This window comes from Asterias amurensis, chromosome 8 (assembly GCF_032118995.1).
Source record: "Asterias amurensis chromosome 8, ASM3211899v1".
In the NCBI taxonomy this organism is placed as follows: domain Eukaryota; kingdom Metazoa; phylum Echinodermata; class Asteroidea; order Forcipulatida; family Asteriidae; genus Asterias; species Asterias amurensis.
This window is the reverse complement of record NC_092655.1, coordinates 19,486,190-19,507,163: the sequence shown is the minus strand read 5'-3', so window position 1 is coordinate 19,507,163 and position 20,974 is coordinate 19,486,190. Positions and strand designations below refer to the sequence as shown.

General features: G+C 39.1%; 1 protein-coding gene across 6 annotated transcripts in view; it reads right to left on the bottom strand.

Annotated features, from left to right (window-relative positions):
- The window catches only part of LOC139940469 (uncharacterized), a 39,344-nt gene that overhangs the window by 5,795 nt on the left and 12,575 nt on the right, over nucleotides 1-20,974 (bottom strand). For 2 of the 6 annotated variants that reach the window (XM_071936737.1, XM_071936743.1), the window contains 19 exons: nucleotides 20,603-20,769; nucleotides 19,581-19,824; nucleotides 18,791-18,892; nucleotides 17,559-17,660; nucleotides 17,081-17,185; nucleotides 16,373-16,444; nucleotides 15,275-15,540; nucleotides 14,595-14,666; nucleotides 13,174-13,242; nucleotides 7,369-7,436; nucleotides 6,446-6,515; nucleotides 5,446-5,684; nucleotides 4,877-4,957; nucleotides 4,188-4,256; nucleotides 2,767-2,897; nucleotides 2,286-2,329; nucleotides 1,686-1,846; nucleotides 1,248-1,354; nucleotides 139-259 (listed from right to left, as the gene is read on the bottom strand). In XM_071936737.1, the coding sequence (XP_071792838.1) occupies nucleotides 139-259; nucleotides 1,248-1,354; nucleotides 1,686-1,846; nucleotides 2,286-2,329; nucleotides 2,767-2,897; nucleotides 4,188-4,256; nucleotides 4,877-4,957; nucleotides 5,446-5,684; nucleotides 6,446-6,515; nucleotides 7,369-7,436; nucleotides 13,174-13,242; nucleotides 14,595-14,666; nucleotides 15,275-15,540; nucleotides 16,373-16,444; nucleotides 17,081-17,185; nucleotides 17,559-17,660; nucleotides 18,791-18,892; nucleotides 19,581-19,824; nucleotides 20,603-20,769 (2,290 nt within the window). The remainder of the gene's footprint in view (nucleotides 1-138; nucleotides 260-1,247; nucleotides 1,355-1,685; nucleotides 1,847-2,285; nucleotides 2,330-2,766; nucleotides 2,898-4,187; nucleotides 4,257-4,876; nucleotides 4,958-5,445; nucleotides 5,685-6,445; nucleotides 6,516-7,368; nucleotides 7,437-13,173; nucleotides 13,243-14,594; nucleotides 14,667-15,274; nucleotides 15,541-16,372; nucleotides 16,445-17,080; nucleotides 17,186-17,558; nucleotides 17,661-18,790; nucleotides 18,893-19,580; nucleotides 19,825-20,602; nucleotides 20,770-20,974) is intronic. The other 4 variants (XM_071936738.1, XM_071936739.1, XM_071936740.1 and 1 more) reach the window with 4 other exon arrangements.

Genomic DNA, 20,974 nt, shown 5'->3' with positions numbered 1-20,974 from the left:
GACTGGGTTGCTATGAGAGAAATAATGTATAACCTAGCAGGGCTAAAGCAAATGGCTGATGGCTGATTCAACATCCAACCTTCTCCAGCAAAAACAGATGCATCTTGCTCTGTTACTGTAAGTAGCCACGCCCTTTACCTTTTGTTCTATCGTCTGCTCCATACTGTCCACCTTCATCATTTCCCTCTTGACTGCGGCCTGCAGAGCCGTCAGCTCACCCTCGTAGCTTTTCTTCACCATGTCAATTTGATTATTGGCCCTGGGGATGACAGAAATAGTTTATATTAGTTTTTTTAAATTTTTGGTATACTCAGTTTCTTTGAAAAAAATCACAGGCATATTACTCAAGTGGGCTTTGAACCCACGACCTTAATAATTCTAGAGCAGTTACTTACCAACTAGACCACTGAGATTGCCTGGTTGCTAGAGGCAGTTCTTATTTTTAGCAGAGGGTAGTTAGTTAGTTGTCTACATAAACAGACCTTTAAATTATTGCACAGAACACAAGTTAGTGCCATAGGGAAACCCTGAACAGGCACGCAGGCCCACTAAATGTGGATCCTCGATCACACATCACAATAGAACCAAGGAACAAAGACAACAGCAAAAATGTGTTTTTAGTATCATATACATAAATTAAAATTGTATAGAAAATTTATAATGTAATAACGGCTACGTATAGCACATGCAAGATGGCCGACCGGTTTGACTGCACTACTTGCAATCACAACGTTAAGGGTTTAAATCCTACCAAGCTAACCGTTGATTTCATAATGTACTAGAAAAAGTGTTGTCGTCTAGTTACTGAATCACAACTTCTTGATTTGTGCAATTCATAATCATAGACGTTAAACCAATGTTTACATAAGAGAGATGGGCTGTTGCCACCTTGGCGTTTTTATCCCCTTGTAGGAGTTTGCCGAGTTCTCTTGATGAATAGAACAGGGCCCGATTTCAGAAAGCCTGTAAGCACAAAAATTTGCTTCCCATGAAATTTCTTCCTGAATAAAAACAGGATTACCAACCAAACTTCCATGTGATTTTCAGGAAAAGCAAACACAGCTGAATGCCAGTAACAAGCAACATGTAACAAATTATATTTGGTTGGTAATCTAGTTTTTTTTTATCAAGGAAGAATTTTCATGCGAAGCAAATTTTAGTGCTTACAGGCTTTATGAAATTAGGCCCAGATCAGACCAGATCAGATCCCAAACCTCATCCCTTCTAGTCTTTCATTTGATTCTTACTTTTCTATTTTCTCCTCAGCATGTGTCTTCAATGTCTGATATCTTTGCTCTTTATTCTTGAGTTTTGCCTGGTAGTCTACAACACACTTCTTCAAGACTTCTTCATTCTGTTGATAGAAAACAAGATTTCAAGAAAATTTTACACAAATACACAATTTTGGGTATATTTCTTATTAAGGCAAAGTATACTTTTGGCTTTTGGAGCAGTGCGACAGTTTTTCTGGGGTTTTTCTCAGTAAAGTTAGGCAACTCTCATGTGTGCTTTTATAGCATCTTTCTTTCTAATTTTGGCCATAAATCAGCATAACATTGACAAAACCCCAACAATGACACTACATTTTAGAATAAGACAGTTGTTCAACAAACCATGCTAAACAAATTTTAAACGGAAAACTTCAGCTACATTTTCTATTTTGTGATTATTTCTTTCCACCTTACCTTCTTATAGCTCTCTACTGTTATTTTTAACTTCTCGTATCGTCTGTGAAGTTCGCTGAAAGCATTCTCAACCGAGGCAAGATCTTCCAGCGCTTGTTCTTTCTCCTTCTGTACACCGGCAACTGATTCCTGTGAGCTGTCCTTAGCCTTGCTTATATCATCTAGAAATATCACACACAAAAAACATTATCAAATATATATTGATGATTTTGGTGTATGCATAGGCGATGTATGGGTGAAACAAAAATATATTAAACTTCAAGTAATATACAATATAACACAAGGAAAAGTGACTAGGTCATTTTTAAACAACTTTGGGTTGAACAAAGAAAGTTTGATTTGAGCCTGCAACCTCCGAATTAACAAGACGGCACAGGTTTAAATCCCGCTCCAGTAAAGTTTTCTTTGTTCAACCTGAAACTATTTTAAAAGTTGCACCAACTAATTAATTTGCATGAGTAGAATTTCAAACTTTGCATGGTGGGAGTATAATCAGGAGAGGTTTGCGGTAGAACCATGTGTAAATCTCTTTTACAGTCGTGTTGGTTCAGAGAAGAACCGTTGGTAGACAACTCATATGCGTTAATAACATGAACTTACCCATCATTTGTTGCATTGCTTTTTCATACTGGGTGACAAGGGCACTGTGAACAAAACAAAGAAAGCGATACAAACTTTTTATAAAAAATATGCCTCAATGTTTGTTTTGTTTGTTTGTTTTATTTTCATTTGTACAACAACAAAAGTACAGGTATATTGATTTAAAATAAATAAATGTTGCAACCAGAACAGGAAAACCCTCCTGTATTGGAGCACCCAAACTGCTGACCTTCCACTTTATGACTTTCTCATGTTAGCATTATTATTGGTTCATTTCATACAACTAAAAACAACAAAATTTACAGTGTTGCAAATGATAGGTCGTGGTGTGTTGTGGAAAAGTGGTTAATAGCACCGGACTCAATCTGGTGTTTCTTCTGATCAGCAGAGTTTGGGTTCGAGTATCGGTCATTGCACTTGTGTTCTAGCTACAACACTGCTTCGAGTTCTATTTCTCTGGTCTGAGTTGAGAGGAACTTACCTGAGGTTCTCTGTGTTTTTCTCTGAATCCGCTTCTTTTGCTCTCTGAGCCAAGATCATCTTATCTTTCTCTTCCAGCCTCTTATCTTTCTCTTCAAGCTTGTTCTTGTACTGACTGATTTCCTTCGTGTTCTGTTGATCAAGATGATTATTAAAGGCAGTGGACACTATTGGTAATTACTCAAAATAATTGTTAGCATAAAAACTTACTTGTTAACGAGTAATGGGGAGAGGTTGATAGTATACAACATTGTGAGAAACCGCTCCCTCTGAAGTAACGTAGTTTTCGAGAAAGAAGTAAGTTTCCACGAATTTGATTTCGAGACCTCAGATTTAGATTTTGAGAAATCAAGCATCTGAAAGCACACAACTTCGCATGACATGGGGGTTTTTTTCTCTCATTATTATCTCGCAACTTCTACCACCAACTGAGCCCAAATTTCCACATATTTGTTATTTAATGCATGTGTTGAGATACACCAAGTGAGAAGACTGGTCTTTGACAATTACCAATAGTGTCCAGTGTCTTTAAATCATGGAATGATTTCATCCAGCAATTTTGCACAGCAGAATATTTTAACTGATTTTGTGCACTGTGAATGCTACTATTGAGTAGCAAATGACACTTTTTTGCTTAGCATTTTGCTCTGCTATACAAGGAAAATCTTTCACTGTAATTATTTATCTATTGTGTGCATCACATCTTTAATGGCACTGTACACGTTTTGTAATTGTCAAAGACCAGTATTCTCGCTTGGCAGATCCCAACATATGCATAAATAACAAACCTGTGAAAATTTGGACTCAATTGGTCATCGAACTTGCAAGAGAATAATGAAAGAAAACAACCATGTTGCATTACTTTGTGTGCTTTCAGATGCTTAGTAAAGGTTTTCAGTTTAAGTCTTTCATTATTTGAGTGAGAAATTACCTCTTTCTCAAAAACTACGTTACTTCAGAGAGGAATTGCATGATGTATCAATATATACTTGGTCTGGGGTGACACCATGTTGCTACTAAGTAGAATAGACGATGTGACCTCTGACGTCACTCGAAAACCATAACATGATTCGCGCTCATACCGCCTGGCAAAACCTAGAAAGTACACGCAATCTTACCATGAATACGCGTATTTTTGCTCAGCGAAACATGACATGTACAGTGTTTTGTCAACAGAGGGCGGTTTGAATGTAAACATAAGTCACATCGTCTATACATTCTTTTGAGAAGTAGATACACTCATCGTCTATACGTTCTTTTGAGAAGTAGATACACACATGGTGTTACCGCCAACCAAAATAAGGTTATCTGCGACTAGAAGCCTGCTCATAATTCCTTTTTGTATTGTTAGATAATATCTTCTGCTTGAACGCAGCACTCCTGCATTAAGGACTTCAGAGTAGAGGATGATAAAAACCTTACCTGGTGTTGCACAGCTTTGATTGCTTCTTTGATTGCAGCATCCAGATCGGCTTGAGAATATCGCAAAAACTAACAAAGAAACAAAATAATATAAAAAACATTATCAAGTTTTATTCTCTTGCTTTTCTTGGTGTAAGTTTTGTTTGTTCCTCTGAGAGCTCAGAGACTTTTTTTGGAGGTGTTAGGCGCTATATTATATACATCGGTGTGTATTTAGGTAAAAAGCAAAGTTAATATTCTTTATCCCTGATGCAAACTTAAACCGTTGCAGTACGAGTTGGTAAAATATGGATTTAAACTGCCTCTAGCTACCGGGGGATCTCGGTGGTCTAGTTGGTAAGACACTGCTCTAGAATTGCAAAGGTCGTGGTTTTGAATCCCATCCGAGTAATATGCCTGGGTTTTTTTCCCACAGAACTCAGGAAAGTACTGAGTATACAGTGCTCAAACACATCAGTGTATTGACCCCTCGCATGCATGTAACACGCAGCGACTGTGCCATTCTGGTGTGCAATAGGTTAACGTGTAAATGCAGCGTCACCTAAAATGCGCACTGCCACTGAACGCAGTGACATTGCCCACCAAATGGCCCATCCAAGATTATTCTGATGATGACATCAGGTGAATTGGGTCAAGATGGGTAAAAACCCAAAATGAATATATATAAATGCAGTTGTTATTCTCATCACCTGAACCATGTCCTCGTCTTGAGGATCCACACTTGACGTCGAGGCTACTCTCTGCTGGCGCCCATCCACATCATCAACACCCTGGGGACAAATCAGGGGGAGGGGGGGGGAAGAAAAAATAGAAGTCAATGTAGTCGATCTAGTTCAATGCTTCTCCTCAATGAACCCAAGTCACAACACTCCTGGGGTGAAAACTTGAAAGAAGTAATTTTCCACGAATTTGATTCCGAGACCTCAGAATTAGATTTTGAGGTCTCGAAATCAAGCATCTGAAAGCACACAACTTCGTGTGACAAGGGTGTTTTTTCTTTCATTATTATCTAGCAACTTCATCGACCAATTGAGCTCAAATTTTCACAGGTTTGTTATTTTATGCATATGTTGAGATACACCAAGTGAGAAGACTGGCCTTTGACAATTACCAATAGTGTCCAGTGTCTTTAAAACTACTGTCACTACCTAAGCCTCGTTCCTTGGAGGACTGAACACACATTGGCGAAAGGGAAAATAACATGTTGTATTCCTTATCCCCGATGCAAAACGAACATCTCTTAAACTACTTTCACTACCTGAGACTCGTTCCTTGGAGGACTGAAAGTGAGGAGTCTGTCCACTCCCTCGCTCATCCCGCCTTGTTGCTGCGCATTCCGGCTGGCAGCATTCTGTGTCATGGCTTTCTCTCGTAAATTGGTCGCCGTCGACTGTCTCGTGTTGGACACAGTGGGCGGAGTTTGCATTTGGAGGAGGTCATCTTCTTCTAGTATTGGCTGAGTGGCGACGGCTGATTGTATACTCCTCTGGGCTGCAGCTGTAACGTTCAAAATCATTCAAAATCAGGACTTTGAGTTTTCCGGAAAAACCTTACAAACAACTTTCTTTGTTGCTATACCCAGGGGCCGATTTCACAAAGATCTAAGATTAATCATAACTGCAAATCAATCGTAGTTGCTTAAAGTAAAAACTGATGTCACAATACAAATCACTATGGTAAAACTGAAAATGTGTCTTGCAATGAATTTTATTGCTTAGTGAAACTTGCCCCTGACCTGTGAGTGGACCCTTAAAAACTCCAAACAGTGCACTCTTATAGTGTTTACCATAACATGGCTAATATCAATCTAAACGTTGAGCTGTCAACCATTCACAATCAGAGCATAAGCCATTTTGAGGTATGGTGGACACATCATTGCTGCACTTGTTGGTTTGTGTAAATTTGTCTGCATGCACCCAATCCAAACAGTGCACTCTTATAGTGTCCCCCATACAAAAAGGCCAATAATGGTTCAGCTTACCGCCGAATTCAGCGCTTACGATCACCATTCACTGCTTAATGTGCAAGAATTTCTTCGCTATTTGTGTAAGCGAAGAATGCCTAGTTCCGCGAAATAGGCTTGTCGTAAGCATGGAATTTCTCACGCGCACAAGCCAAAATTCACTGCTTACCCATGAAATACACTTGTAGTAAGCGTGGAATTGCCTGCTTCCGTACGTGCCGTTTTGTTGTTGTTGAAATTGGGCTCAGAGGAGGATGAAGGTCATGATTAAAGGTCAAGGTTGAAGGTTACTTACCTGCTGGGGCATCAACGAGGGGGTCGAACTTAACGTACAATGACTGCCTCGAGAGGGCAGACTCTTGGAACTGAAAACAAAATTAACAAAGAGGAAAAGAAGATCATAATGTTGGTCCTTTAAAAAAGTATATACAATGTTTGTGTACATAGAGAAGTTCAAATATTTTACAGTCGACTCTCTTTAATACAAGGTCCACTGGACTGGCCCATGCTCCTTTTATTATCCAAACCTCGTCTGGGGTACTTTTTGTTTGACACAAAACACAAACAGCCCCATATTTACATTCAACTTACACGATTTAGATTTAGTGAGGTGGAAAGCTTCCCTTAAAATATAAAATTACTTGTAAAATTTAAATTCAAAAGGTGGTAGGGTTTGGAAATAATTTTACAAATCTGGAGAGGCTATGTCCACACAGGAAGAATACTCTGTACTGGAACACACTGAGAAGTAAATGGTTTTTGAAGCTTTGCATGGTGTGGAGAATAAGAGCAACTATAAATATAAATATTAATAAGTAAACTTGCGGGTACAACCATGGGTAAAAACTCTTTCCCGCCCAAAAGTGCATCCCTCCAGTCATACATACATGTAAGCTCCACCACCTCCAGTAGTCCAGCATTCTCCTGAAGACGAGCAGAGTATACTGTTCGAAACGTCGAGACCAAACCGGCTCTTTTCAGAGCCACCACTCCTTCAAAGAGTTTTTACCCATGGTTGTACCCGCAAGTTTACTATTAATATTTATAGTTGCTCTTACACTGAGAAGTGTTCATGCAGAAAGGTTTCTCAGATTTGAGTGTTTTTTAATCCCCTTCTCCAAAACCATCGTTTTTATGGTCATTAATTTGGGAAGTGATTACCACTACCCCCACCCCTTTTAACAATCCAAATAAATTTTGAAGTTTGGTGTAGCTTACCGTACTTCCACCTCCAGCCTTCTCAAGAAAGTCCATGTCAAAAGCAGCAGGGTCTGAACTGGCAAACACTGACGGGAGATATAAAGGAATTGCAGTCAATGAGAGTCAAGTGATGCTCACTGATGTGTGTGGAAGATCAAAGGTGAGAGAAGAAAGATGATTTGAAGCATTGAGGAAACAGAAGAAAGGGAAGACAAACTAGATTTTGTAGGGGCCTTTGGAGGAGAAAAAATAACACAGGCTTCTGGTAGATAACAAGGGAGGCTGGAGACGGTTGGAGTTGGGTGACAAAGTAGGAGACAACATAAGGAGAAACATACACAGGAAACAGTGATGAGTAGGAGATGATACAAAGATATAAACTGTATAATTCCTCTTTGAAACATTATGATGATGACTGCGAAAATAATGCTATAAACATTCTGATAATGAAATCAACTGATGTTACTGTGCGTATACAGCAATCCTTTACAATGTGTTCCAAGCACACCTATATAACACTATGTTAAATGCCTTAAACCACGGCCCAATTTCAAAGAGCTGCTTAACAAAATTATGCTTACCAAAATGAGGTTTCCATCCAAAACAGCATATGTCACATGTATGATTTGCGAATATTGCTAAGCATTTTTTTTGCTTAAGCAGCTCTATGAAATTGGGCCAATGCGATCTTTCTCCAAATAACACCCAATTGGGAATTTTTGGGGCATGAGCTTTTTAATCCACCTGTCATGTTCAAAATAGTTAAGGTGCCTCACAGCAATGAAACTCCATCCAACAAACAACTTTGTCAAACAGCGTACTCAGCATGGAATGATAGTTTGTAAATACAATTATGTAGAAAACAAAGAAAGCAAACAGCTTTGTAAAGAAAAACAACGTTGGTTTGATGGAAGCAAGTGCAAACAACAACCAGCCCAGGGGTAAAATAACAACCAAAGAAATTATAAAATCCTATAAAACAAATTTAAAAGTGACTTGTTATGAAGTTCACCTATTCCTGTCTGTTGTATTAAGATCATCAGCCATAATATTTGGTCCATGGAAGCATCTTATCAAGTACAATGGCTGACCTATGTACGCATGGTGTAGGATCTAATGGACTTTTCAGGGCTTATTAATACCAATTTACTGATTTTTCCAAGGGCAAACAAAATCGGAAGGCAGACTTAAATAGGAAGAATATCATGTCTGGGTCATCCAGGCACAATATTTCAAAGGGGCAATTGCCTCCATATCCCTTGGTCATTGCCATAGTGCCCCTTGAATTGTTCCATCACAAATTTACCCCCTCTCAGAGGTGCTCTCTACAGAGGAAATACTACCCTGCCGTTACACATCAGGACTACAATAAACTGGGAGGTTTATCATCCTTACTCACACCTGAGAAGCTGAATTGCAAGAAATGCACCGACAACAGGGAAAAATGCAATGAAAAGTCAACTTATTCTATAACTAAGTCAACTTGTACATAATGTGCACAGTAATTTACACTAATTGTACTAACTTTAGAGTATTTGAAATTTTTCGGAAGACGGCTTATTTGTGCCATGTCATCTGCAGTGAAATGCACAACACAATGTATTTATTGGGTACTACCACACAAAATAATACAAGATTTTCCCTTTTGGGGGTTTAGTGCACACACTTTAAGCTTCTCATCATTTCACCTTTTAAAAAAATATGTTACAATTTAGATTCTTAATCTAACTCTAAGCTTATCTACCACTAGGTTAAAACAAATGGAGTTTTAACATCTTCAAAAGGTCTCCCTACTAAAAAAAAACAGCAAAGGAACTGAAAAAGCAAAGAATAGAGGAATAAAACGTAAAAAGGACCTTCCCTGTACACAGGGATGTGATAGGCCGTTGAAAAAATAAAAACCTGAACGTGAAAGCTTCTGAGCGCAACGCATGGAAGCTAGCGAGCGCCAAAGTTTGTGGGTACGACGCCTGCTCACCCTGAATACATACATTTATCTTTGGTTTTGAAATCCCTTGCTGCAATCTGGGGTGTGTTCCATACGGTTTTAAAGGCAGTGGACACTATTGGTAATTACTCAAAATAATTATTAGCATAAAACCTTTCTTGGTGACAAGTAATGGGGAGAGGCTGATGGTATAAAACATTGTGAGAGACAGCTCCGTCTGAAGTGCCATAGTTTTCGGGAAAGAAGTAATTTTCCACGAATTTGATTTCGAGACCTCAGATTTAGAACTTGAGGTCTCGAAATCAACCATCTAAACGCACACAACTTCGTGTGACAATGGTATTTTCTTCTTTCATTATCTCGCAACTTTGATGACCGATTGAGCTCAAATTTTCACAGGTTAGTTATTTTATGCATATGTTGAGATACACCAATTGTGAAGGCTAGTCTTTGACAATTACCAATAGTGTCCACTGCCTTTAAAGTCATTTTATTACGAATTTGATCCAAGTTATGAAATATGATAAATAAAATCCTACAAATATTGGTTGGGGTTAAAAAAAATAAAAAATGGATATCCGAATTAAAACGGAGAAATCACATCCCTTATTTTATACACCCCTAAACACCAAGAACACCACCGTTCATACCTTCTGGGGTGACGAGGCCCTGAGGCCAAGTGAATTGAAGAAGCCTGCTTTGGCCTTGGGTAACAGCTTATAAAGCGAGCAAAGGGTAGAGAGAAAGAAAGAGCAAACTAAAACAATTCCAAGCAAAGGTTTGCACGAAAGCCATAGGGATTGAAAGGAACATGCAATTTCATGAATAGGGCTAAATTTCATAAAACTGTTAAGCAAAGAATCTGCTATTATTAAATCACTGTACATCCGTGTTGTTAATATTTGACAAACTTGACCGTTAACTTGATTTTGACACTGAACAAAACACAGCGACAGGAGTTAATTTTTTAGATTTTTGTTATACAGAAAAAAGTTTTTAGGATACAATTCTTACAATTCTTCTTTAACTTCAAGAAGAGTTGTATCCTGTTGAAAGGGGATTAGGGGTGTGGCCATTTTGTTAAATTTCTTTTTCAGGGAGGGGTGGGTGTAGCAAGGGAAGAGGGGTGGTTGTAGCAAGGGAAAAGGGGGTCGTAGAGAGGCATATATATTCAATCAAACCAAAAACAGGCCTGGAATATTTTCTTTGAGAGGGCAAGACGGTTTTCATTCTGCAAAGGGCAACTCCATTAGAAAGTCTCATGTGGAAGTTTTAAGGTCAAGACCAGGGCAACAGAGGCCTAGCCTCCATGTTGTTCCAAGCCTACAAAAGTACCCAATACAAAACCGTGGACTATAAATTTATTATACATCAAACCGCACCAGGAAATGAGAAGAATTGTTCCAGGACTGAAAAGCCATTCCACATGCAAGGCTCCAGGCTTAGGTGGGGTTCAAAACAAGATCCAAGAAGGTGAAAGGCAAGGTAAGAAACTACTGAGCCATCCTGATCCCTCAAAACCAAAAAACAAAGACCAGATACATATACTGTTACTACGTATTTAACTCAAAGGTTCTCAACAGGATTTGTTTCAAAACTGTGGGGCATTCTGGACCCAACTTATGTAAATTTGGATGAAGCACACTGGATTGAAATGCGGTCCTCAGAATGTTTCCTTTACTCGATAATTATGGGTGCGCTCAATTAGCTTTCCTGTGTCGACCCTGCGGTGCTCATTGCGGTGAGCCCCTGACAAGAGCTAATCGAACGATCACTCACCCTCTCGTGATGATGTCATGCACCTCGGGCCAGCCCATAGTGACCCATTCCACAAGCAGGGCACTTGGGGCTGACCCTGGAATGACGTCAAAGCTATTCGAACGTACTGGGGACAGACTGGGGTCGACCCGGGGAAGCTACATGTAATCAAACGAACCCTATGTTTTGCTTTGAAAGCTCTACTGTGCAATTTAACTAGAGAATTTCAAATGTCTCAAGCATTTTCACGAACCCTGTGACTAAAAGATTTTACAATTAATGTTTCGTATGTGAGTGTTTGGAAGTAAACACTGTGGTGTTAGACTGTGGTAACCTGTGACAAACTGTCACAAAAAGAACCCCAAAATCACAAAAAGAACCTGTCACAAACTAAGAGCAGACTAAGTAACACAAAACCTGCACAAACTTTACAACGACCCACATACATGTAGCTTACAGATATCTACATGTACATAAAGTTGATATTATTATCGAGACTTGACCTCAGAAGTCTCACTACACCTATCCTGTGTGAAAAACTGTTCTAAATTGTGCACATCTGATGCACACATTGGGACACAACAAAATTTGCTGTCTTTTCACACGAGGTACATTTTGTAAAAACTTTACAACCTTGCCAAGGAACCCTTGCAATATTACTCTCTAGTGAAAGAGGCTTATAAGGCCTACTGCATGAAATGCACTCAAATTTAATTTAAAATTAAATATAAGTCACAAAAAAGTCACAGCTACATGTACATTTCATCAGGCATTAAAATTTAATACTACTCTACAGTAAACATTATCTGCCATACAAATTAACACTGCCTTCAAAGGTTTACAAAATTCACATATATGTACAAAAAAAGAGTACATCATGGAAAATTAATGTGATCAAAATAATGACAATGAATGAGAAAGCAATTTTAATTTAAGTACACCAAACCCAATAAAATGTTAAAACAAAAGTTAATTTAAAAAAACACGGCAACAGCATATCACCACTGCAAAGGGGGAAAAGTGTTTCAAAATATCATATTAAAATTAATATCAAACAACTGTGCTTTTCACAATATATTTTGGTAAAAAGAAAATAATCATTTAATCACACCATAAACAGAATCAGAACGGGATTAATAAAAACTCAGAAACATGCCATGCTGCGCGATAAAACTACACCGCAATGTTAGGATCGATGATAATATAACAAGCGCTGGGATTGGTTGGAAGGGAGGGGAGTGATTGGGGAATAACCAATGAAACGTCTGCTTGGATAGGCGTGGACACTACAGGGCTGGTACACGTTAGAGTCAGCCAGTGGAAGAAGAAGGCCTACCTATGACTTTAACTTTCATGATGTAACTGAGGCCCTTTGCACAACCACGGCTTTGGCAGGTTTTAAAAAATGATTTGGGGTTGAAAATTGAACAAACAAAAATCGACCATAGAGGGTTTTGAACCATTAATCTCTGGTTTAACGTGCCAGTGTCCACCAACTTGGCTATCTAGCCCTATTTTAGCAGTTATGTCTGTCGATGTTTCGATATATCGATTATTTCCAGTGTGCAAGATGAAGCCTTTAAACAGTGATTAATGTATACTGATGTTTAATAGGGTTGCATACCGGTTGATAGTCCGTACAATACCAAATCGCACTGTCCCGCAGCACTTGTTTTTGGTTTTACAACGAAGGTAAGACATGATTGCTGTTGCTGCTACCGCTTTCTAGGTGAAAAGATACCACCTTGGAAGCAGCAGTCAGGGGATCACCATAAAGGCCAAGTCACACTGCAGCGATAACGAAAACGATAACGATAACGACGCAAAGAGAATGCATTCTATTGGTTAAAATACTCCACGCAGAATACGCCCAAGCACATTCAACCAATCGGGGCCTGTGTGACCGGGCCTTTAGGAGATGCAACTTTTAATTTCAGGTATCAAATAAAAATACCACAAGGGAAATGGACGGGTAGGGTCATGGGTTGTTTTTTGTCAATGTAATGCTTAATTACAGGCACATCCAAGATGCAGATAGTATCATGGTTATTCCCCTAATGTTCAATGGAGATAAAATGGAGAGATAGGTATAATGGTTCGCTGGACGTCGTCCCTACCTTCCTCGGCCAATCTGAACTCCATCTCCTCAAAGCTCATGTCCCTCGCTAGGCCTCGGACACTAAGGCCTGATGTAGGAAAGGCATGGGGGAGGGTGGGGGAGGGGGAGGATGGCGGGGTGTGATTCAATAGGGCATGACGAGATAGGTTTAGCATACTTCATTCTTAAGACAAAAGTTTACTGATTAAAACAATGTAACGTCATTTTAGAGGATGAGATTTCTTTATTAATGTGAAAATTCTGGATAAGCTTGCAGGCCTAGGTTTTCCTTGTTCTAGACGTAAAACCTCTCAGATGTTACAATTCAGGAGTTTTTGCAAGCTGTGCGCGTCACCAGAAATAATCAAACTACAGGTTCGGACAAAAAGTGGGTTATTTCTTCGGTTGACTGCTTAAATTTTTTTCAAGAAAGAAAATTTGAAGGCTCAAGGAGATTAAAAAAACACCTGAAAAATCAAAAGCCTGTAAAAAAAAACTTTACGAATCCAATGGCTACTTAAATACAAGAGGTGCAAGTCTTGCTGACAAGACCCGTAAACTTTATCCAAATTTTAGGAGGCACTTTGGAATTTACTGTAGTTCCACCTTTTTATAACCCCTGGACTTACAGACTCCAAGAAGATTTTATGAACAGTATCCTCATTGCTATAGAAGTAGATCAAAGAGCATGATTTTATATTGATGTCTGAAGAAACAGCTACTTTGTTTCACCAGGCAGAGAAAAGAAAAGAATATCTTCAGACAAAAATCGTTAATTTCTCATCCCTGACTTAGATACCGGCAAAAATCGTTTTGGCTTTGAGCTGCGTCAGGCGTTCTCTTTTTTCCTATGCAGTCAAGTGGTTCACCACCCAACTATAGTGCAGAAAAATTTATTAACTTCCGCACGCGGTATTTATGCAAAGCGCCTAGATGAATACTAAAAAGTTAAAACAGATTGCTCATAAAGATGGTTGAGTTTTCGCTGCGCGACACCAAGCGGAAACTATGTATTAATCAGTTCAGTTTGAAAGGTTATCTGTTTTAGATTGTTCAAGTCCAAAGTGGGATTAAAGTTGAGGATTGTAAGACAAAATGTTCAAGGCCATGAATATCATTGCATGCGTAGAAAACCTCAAAAATGCATCAGCCAATCAACAGTCAAAAGTTGCAGGCATAAAATTTCGGCAGGAAAGTTTCAAAAACTTGCGCAAACGTGCACAGAACAAAACTTCTAGTGATTCAAAGGAAAGCTTTACTGATCATGTAATATGATCATCTGATATGATCATGTGATATGACCATGTGATATCATCATGTGATATGATCATGGGGCAGAATATTTTGTCTTCATAACGCCACACCATACATTTGGCAACTTAGCGTATATTTCATGAGGTGACATTTGGAATGCTATGTAATCTGTTATGTCATATTTACCTTCCTCAGCTGGTCTGAACTCCTCATCTCTCTGCATTTCACCCTGTATTCCTCCAAAGGATCCCTCCACTACTAAAAATAAATTTTTAGAGAAGACTTTTTTAATTAAATGCACTAGACCAGGTCTGACACTTCACGGAGGTAATGAAGGCAATTGCCTCTACGCCCCCTGGTCATTGCCTTGGTGCCCTTGAAATGCTCCAGTTGAAATTTACAATTTCCTCATAGGGTGCCCTTTACTAAGGAGAAAATGCCTTGGTGCTCTTGTCCTTTCAAAACCGAAGCATACCGGCCTGCTGGACAATACTAGTAAATACTCAAAACAATTGTTAACATAAAAATTTACTTGGTAATGAGCAATGAAGCTGTTGACAGTATAAAACATTGTAAGAAACGACTTCCTCTGAAAACAGTTATTTTGAGAAAGAGGTTAATTCTCACTCAAATAATTGAATCTGAGTTTTCTCATGCATTTAAAAGCACCACAAATTTGTGCAACAAGGGCATTTTTTCTTTCGTCAAGCAATTAAGCCCAAGTTTTCACTGATTTGTTATGTTATACATTTGTTGCAATACACCAAGTGAGAAAGCATGGTCTTTGACAATTACCAAACATGTCCAATGCCTTTCAAAATGTTGGAAAGAAAAACCACTTTTTATAAAAACATATTGATACTTGCCTTCCTCGGGTGCCAGAACAAACTCCTCTGATGCCATGAAATTCTCATAACCCTTCACAGTCTTGATGGGTTCAGGGCAATCTTCATATTCATCTTCTCTTGGCAAGGGTGTCACCTCCAAGGTAGGCTTCTGGGCTGAGACACAGTCCCCGCTGTCCCCGTTTGATGCTGGAGGTTCATTCTCTCTGCCCTCTGAGGCTGCCGAAGGGCTGGACTTGGGCGATTTTTTTGCAGCTTTTGTTGGTGTCCTATTCTTGGGCGATGTTCTGAAAATTGAATGAATGTAATAAAATTATTAAATTTTAAGACTTTAGCCAGGGATGAGATTTGACGAAATGTGAACATTCTTGAGAGTGGCTTGTGGGTCTGGGTCAGGCCTGGAATTTCATCTATAAAGGGCAAGGCAATTTCCATTGTGCAAAGGGCACTTCCATTGGAAAATCTTAGTCTATTTGAAACTTTTGAAGGGGCACCAAGACCAGGGCAACAGAGCCCATACAATACAATGGGTTTTTTATATAGCGCCATTTCATGAAATGGCCTCCATGAAATTCCAGGCCTGCTGGCTTTCCACTTATTTACAGACTCTGTGCAACACCAGGAAGACAAAACTACAGGTTTGGGCAGAATGTTGACTATTTCTTTCTTCCGCTCGGTGACTGCTTTAATTCTTTCAAGAAAATTTGAAGGCTACGGGAGATTAATTAAGAGAAATTAATCAAGAGAAAATCCTGAGAATCACACCCCTGCTTAGCAGCCACAAGCTTGTACCAAAAATGGCCACAGTGACCGTAAGCGGCTGCAAGGCCTGATACTTCACGGAGGCAACAAAGGCGATTGCCTTCATGCCCTTGATATTCTCGGGTAGAAATTTACAAACTTCCTCATAGGGTGCCCTTTACCAAAGAGAAAATTACTTGGTGCCCTTGCCCTTTCAAAAACGAAGCATACAGGGCTGGAAGACCATCTACATGCCAAAGCATCCTAACTTTTTGGGGTCGAGTCATTTTGTCCCAAGTGTGCATGAAGGTCCAAGATATTAAATTCTTCCCATTTCCCTTAGGTTACCTCAACAAGAAAAACTAAAGAATAGCACACCTTGATTTTCTTGGAGTATTCCTCGGTGAGGACTCGGCCGAGTTCTGCATTTGCTCATCCTTTACTTCTGACCTGATCATTTCAAGGGAAAAACATTAAACTGACATGCTAGATGCAGGCATGTGAGTAACTATTATCCATGAAAAAAACGAGGAAAAGAGAAAACCGGGCACGAAAAAAAAGAGGAAAGATAATATTCCTATACTTTTCAACACAGAAAGTACAGAAAAAAGAGAGCAAAATCCAAACCCAATAAGAGGAAATCAGCTTGACCTTACAATAAAATGAGCCAAATATTTTTTATAACCCAGACAACAAGAAAGCACTGCCACATCAGTATTCCGTTTGGGTTAAGAACCCACAACCCTAAATTTGCAAGCTGGGCCCAATTTCATAAAGCTTTTTAATCGGAAAATACCGCTTAGCACACTTCTTTACTTAGCAAAAAAAAAAAAAAATGAATGGGTCACCAGTTGCAAAAATGTAAACTTCATGGAATTTTTGCTAGTTTCTATTAAGCAACATGGTTTTGTGCTTAGCAAGTTTTTATGCTGACAGACTTTCTGAAATCGGGCCCTAACTGCAATGATACGGCCACCTATACCATAATTTACCAAAGTCTCTTCTGGTCTCTGAACAACACTTTTAAGTAATCAATTCATACTTCACAGCAAAACTAACAATGATTAGAAGCCTTTGGTAACCTACTCTGTGCAGTCGTTTGCAGCATTCTTTGGGGATAACGGCGGTGAATTGGTGATTTGGGTTTTCGTTGCAAATGGATCCATATCCTCATCAAAGGTGAAATCGGAACTAAAACACGAAGAGTGGCAAAATCATAAAACAAAAAAGATGCTAGCAAACTAAAAAGACGCTAGAAGCAGCATGATATTTTATATAAGACATAAGACAGCGAAACACAAACAAATTAAAAAACAAAAAACAAAATCAAAAAAAAAATTGACCATTCTGAATGACCTCTAAACTGTCTCGTTCATATTTGAAGTTTTCATAAAATTTACATCCAATCCAAAAAGCAGTGCTCAAAGTTAACTTACTTTCTTTTCTATGTAATTATCCAAGTGGTTGAAATGTTAAAACAATTATGGATTTTAATTATCAAAATTGTTTCTAATTTTGAGGCTTGTGTTCCAGTTTATCAAACTGAGGTTCCAAATGAACAAACCTTCTGTTGTTGATTTTGTTTTTGGGCGACGCCTTTGGCGAGTTCTGCATTTGATTCTTTGAGGCAAACGGATCCTGGCTTTCGTCAAATTCAAATTCCGAACTGAAACGTGTTAAATAATAAATCACAATAAACAACCATGCACAACAAAATATCAGTTCAAAAATTACAATTAAAAGGAGAAAAAGTTTGCAGTCGTGGTCTCGGCGAAGTTTGTGTTACAAAATCGAGACAACAATTATCGACAACAAACCAGTTTAATGAGTAGATTCTCTCAGTTCTGGGGCGGATTGCAATAAAACGGTCTTAGTCAGCAGTCTAAGACAAGTCAGTTATAGCCGGCTATCTGCCTTAGATGGTCTTAGCTTAGTCAGTCATTAAGCCTGTTGCAATCAGCTGGTTTTAGAAAAGTCGGTGAAAAGTAATGAAATACGAACAAATGTCCCATAGCACATCTGCAGCACTGGCGTAACGGCATTGTTCTTATTGTTTAGGTTAAAATCATCGGATATCCAATCATTTTCACTCTTGGGAATATTACGATACAATGTATCATCATCATCATGCCTCTAATGGGTGCAGCCCGTCTCTAAATATTCGGTCTTGTCGTAGAGCTTGTCGCATCAAATCGTCTACAACTAACAAATGCAGCGCCATCTTTAAAAAACAAAACTAAGACCGATTATAGCCAGCTAATAGCAGACTTAAGATTTAAGACTGGCTATAATTATAGACCGCACTATTGCAATCGGTCTAAAATTATAGACTGTCTAAGCACGTCTCAAGTTAGCCGGCTATAGTGCATAGACCGGTTTAAGACCGCTCGGTGCAATCCGCCCTGATGACTGTAAACTTCACTATTGAACCCTATTCCCACAACAGTTTTTTTATATATATTTTTTTATGAGGGATCTCCTTACATCACAAGGCCAGACAGACACTTCAAGGTGAGGGCTACAATTAACTGATTTGACCTATCGACCCAAATCAAATGCCACCAGGGGCTAGTTGCCAACTACTCCTGAAACAGGGTTACCCCTTATTCAGTCTGGAAGGATGTAGGCAAGGGTATCATCCACTAGGAAACCTGGCTGGTAGGGCAGAATGCAATACCTTCCCAAACTGCATAATTTATATTATATTTTATTTATAATAATAAAAAAAAGCAACTTCAAACATACTTTGAATGACAGCATCTGAAATAATATAAAAACAGGACTTTTAGGACAAACCTTTTGCTTTCTGTAAAGTTTTTAGGCGACGCCGCTGGAGAATTCTGCATCTGAGTCTTGGGTTTAAAAGGGTCTTGAACCTCCTCAAAGTTAAGGTCAGAACTGTAGCGTGCCACAAAGCAAAATAAAACAAAAGAGCTTCATGGGTGCAGGAAGGGAAACAAAAAAGCCAACAGAACAACAACAACAACAACTACAACACCAACAGCCGCAATTGCAACAGCAACAGCAACAGCAACTGCAAGAGCAGCAGCAACAACAACTACAGCAGCACCACCAACAACAACAACACAAATTGTACCTCAAGGAACACCTAAGCATCAAACATAAATTGAGTATTACAAATTAACCAAGTTTGATGAACTTTCCTGTATGCAGCCAGGGGTGAGAGTCGTTGCTGACAAAATAGTCTGAAACTAGGGATGTGACCGAAGTGATTGACCGAAGTGATTGACCGAAGTGATTAATCGAACCTCAGATTTCTGAGGGATGGTGTCTGTTTGTGAATGCTGCGGCCAGAGATGCAGATTGCGTGTGCGTACTCAACATAACTAGGCCTTCCCCGCTTACTCAGCTAGTGCAGAAGGTCGGCGCTTGCAAGTAAGCGGAGAATGGTGATCTTTAGCGCAGAATTCAGCGGTAAGCAGGGCCATGAAATTGGGCCCTGATGACCTGGCTGAGACTACCCACACTGCCCTTCAGTGTGCCAACTACTGGATGGATAGCATTTGAGCAGCATGGAAACAAGAAGAAGAAGAAGTGGGTAGTAAAAGAAGGTTAAAATACAAACCTTGCATTATGGACAGCGTTCTTAGGGGAGCCCTTCTGCTTCGTCTTGGGTGAATTCTGAACCGCGCTCGTTGTCCCGAAGGGATCCTTGATGTCCTCGTAGTTGAACTCAGGAGTGGCAGATTTCTTGCTGCCGGGGAGGGGTGGAGAGTTCTGGATACCCGATCCGGTCTGGAAGGGGTTCATGTTCTTCAGATCCTCCTCGCTGAGATCGTAAATACTCTTTCCTGTCTTACTGGGAATACCTGGCATTAACCAAGAAGGTTCAGAAAAATATGACAGCATTTGAAGAAAAAAAATTGAGACAATGAAATAAAACCAAACAATTCCATCAGCATTTTCTTCCAATAAATTTGAGTTAATAAAAAAAAAAATACACAAAATAAAAAGTCACATACTTCTTGCATTTATTAACAAAAGTCACATATACCTCTTGCCTTTAACATTTTGAAGCTGACATAGATTCATACTTTGGTTAAGGGCTCTGCACCTTCCAGGATTAAGAAATGGAAGGCTATAGATGGATTGCACTAAGCATCATCGACATCCATATTTGATGAAAATGAAAAGGCTTTCATTGGCAGAGAGTTGTGCGTAGCGCGTAGTCGCATACACTTCCATTTTTTACCATCAAATGTGGCGGTTGAAAACGCTTAGGCATTAAAAAAAAAAGGTTATGTTGGCGTAACAGGCCCAACAATATAGAGTAGGTAGGTAGGGATCCCCCCCCCCTCCCAGCAGCGAAAATGACATGTTTTCTAAGTGTTTAAGCTGGTAGTATACACGATAACAAAAGAAAACAAGGCTACACACAAGAAATAGCATATTTTTAAACTCTTGATGAAATTTATTTTATTTTTATGTCTGTAATAGATTTTGATCATTAACTTTCTTCCCTTGAAAAAAAAAAAATATCCAACATAACACTTTTTTTTGTATGCCTTAGTGCAATAAATACATATATACCCAACCTTGACAGTCACAAACCGGCATCAAAACAGAAACATTTCAAATCCTCCGTACCTTCCTCCATGATGGACACTTCTTGTGGAGACACAACAGGAGGCAAGTTCTCCTTCTGCTCTTCCTCCCCCTGAAATACACAGTCTACTGACTGCTGTTCTGCAGCAACTTGAGCTTCTTCAGAGTATTCCTTGACGCTTGTTGGCTCTTCGGCCAGAAGAGATTCTCTGCAGAGTATTTAAACAAACAAAAAATATATAAAACAATATAAAAAAAGAAGAACGAGTCAAACTTCTGAAATTTGTAGTGAAAGAATTAGACAAGCAAGTAGAAGTCCGTCTAGAACATCGTTCTCATTTAACCGCACTTGGTCTGCTGGCCGAATGCCAATTAAAATACCACAGGACCAGTCAAAATTCAGTCACAGTGGCT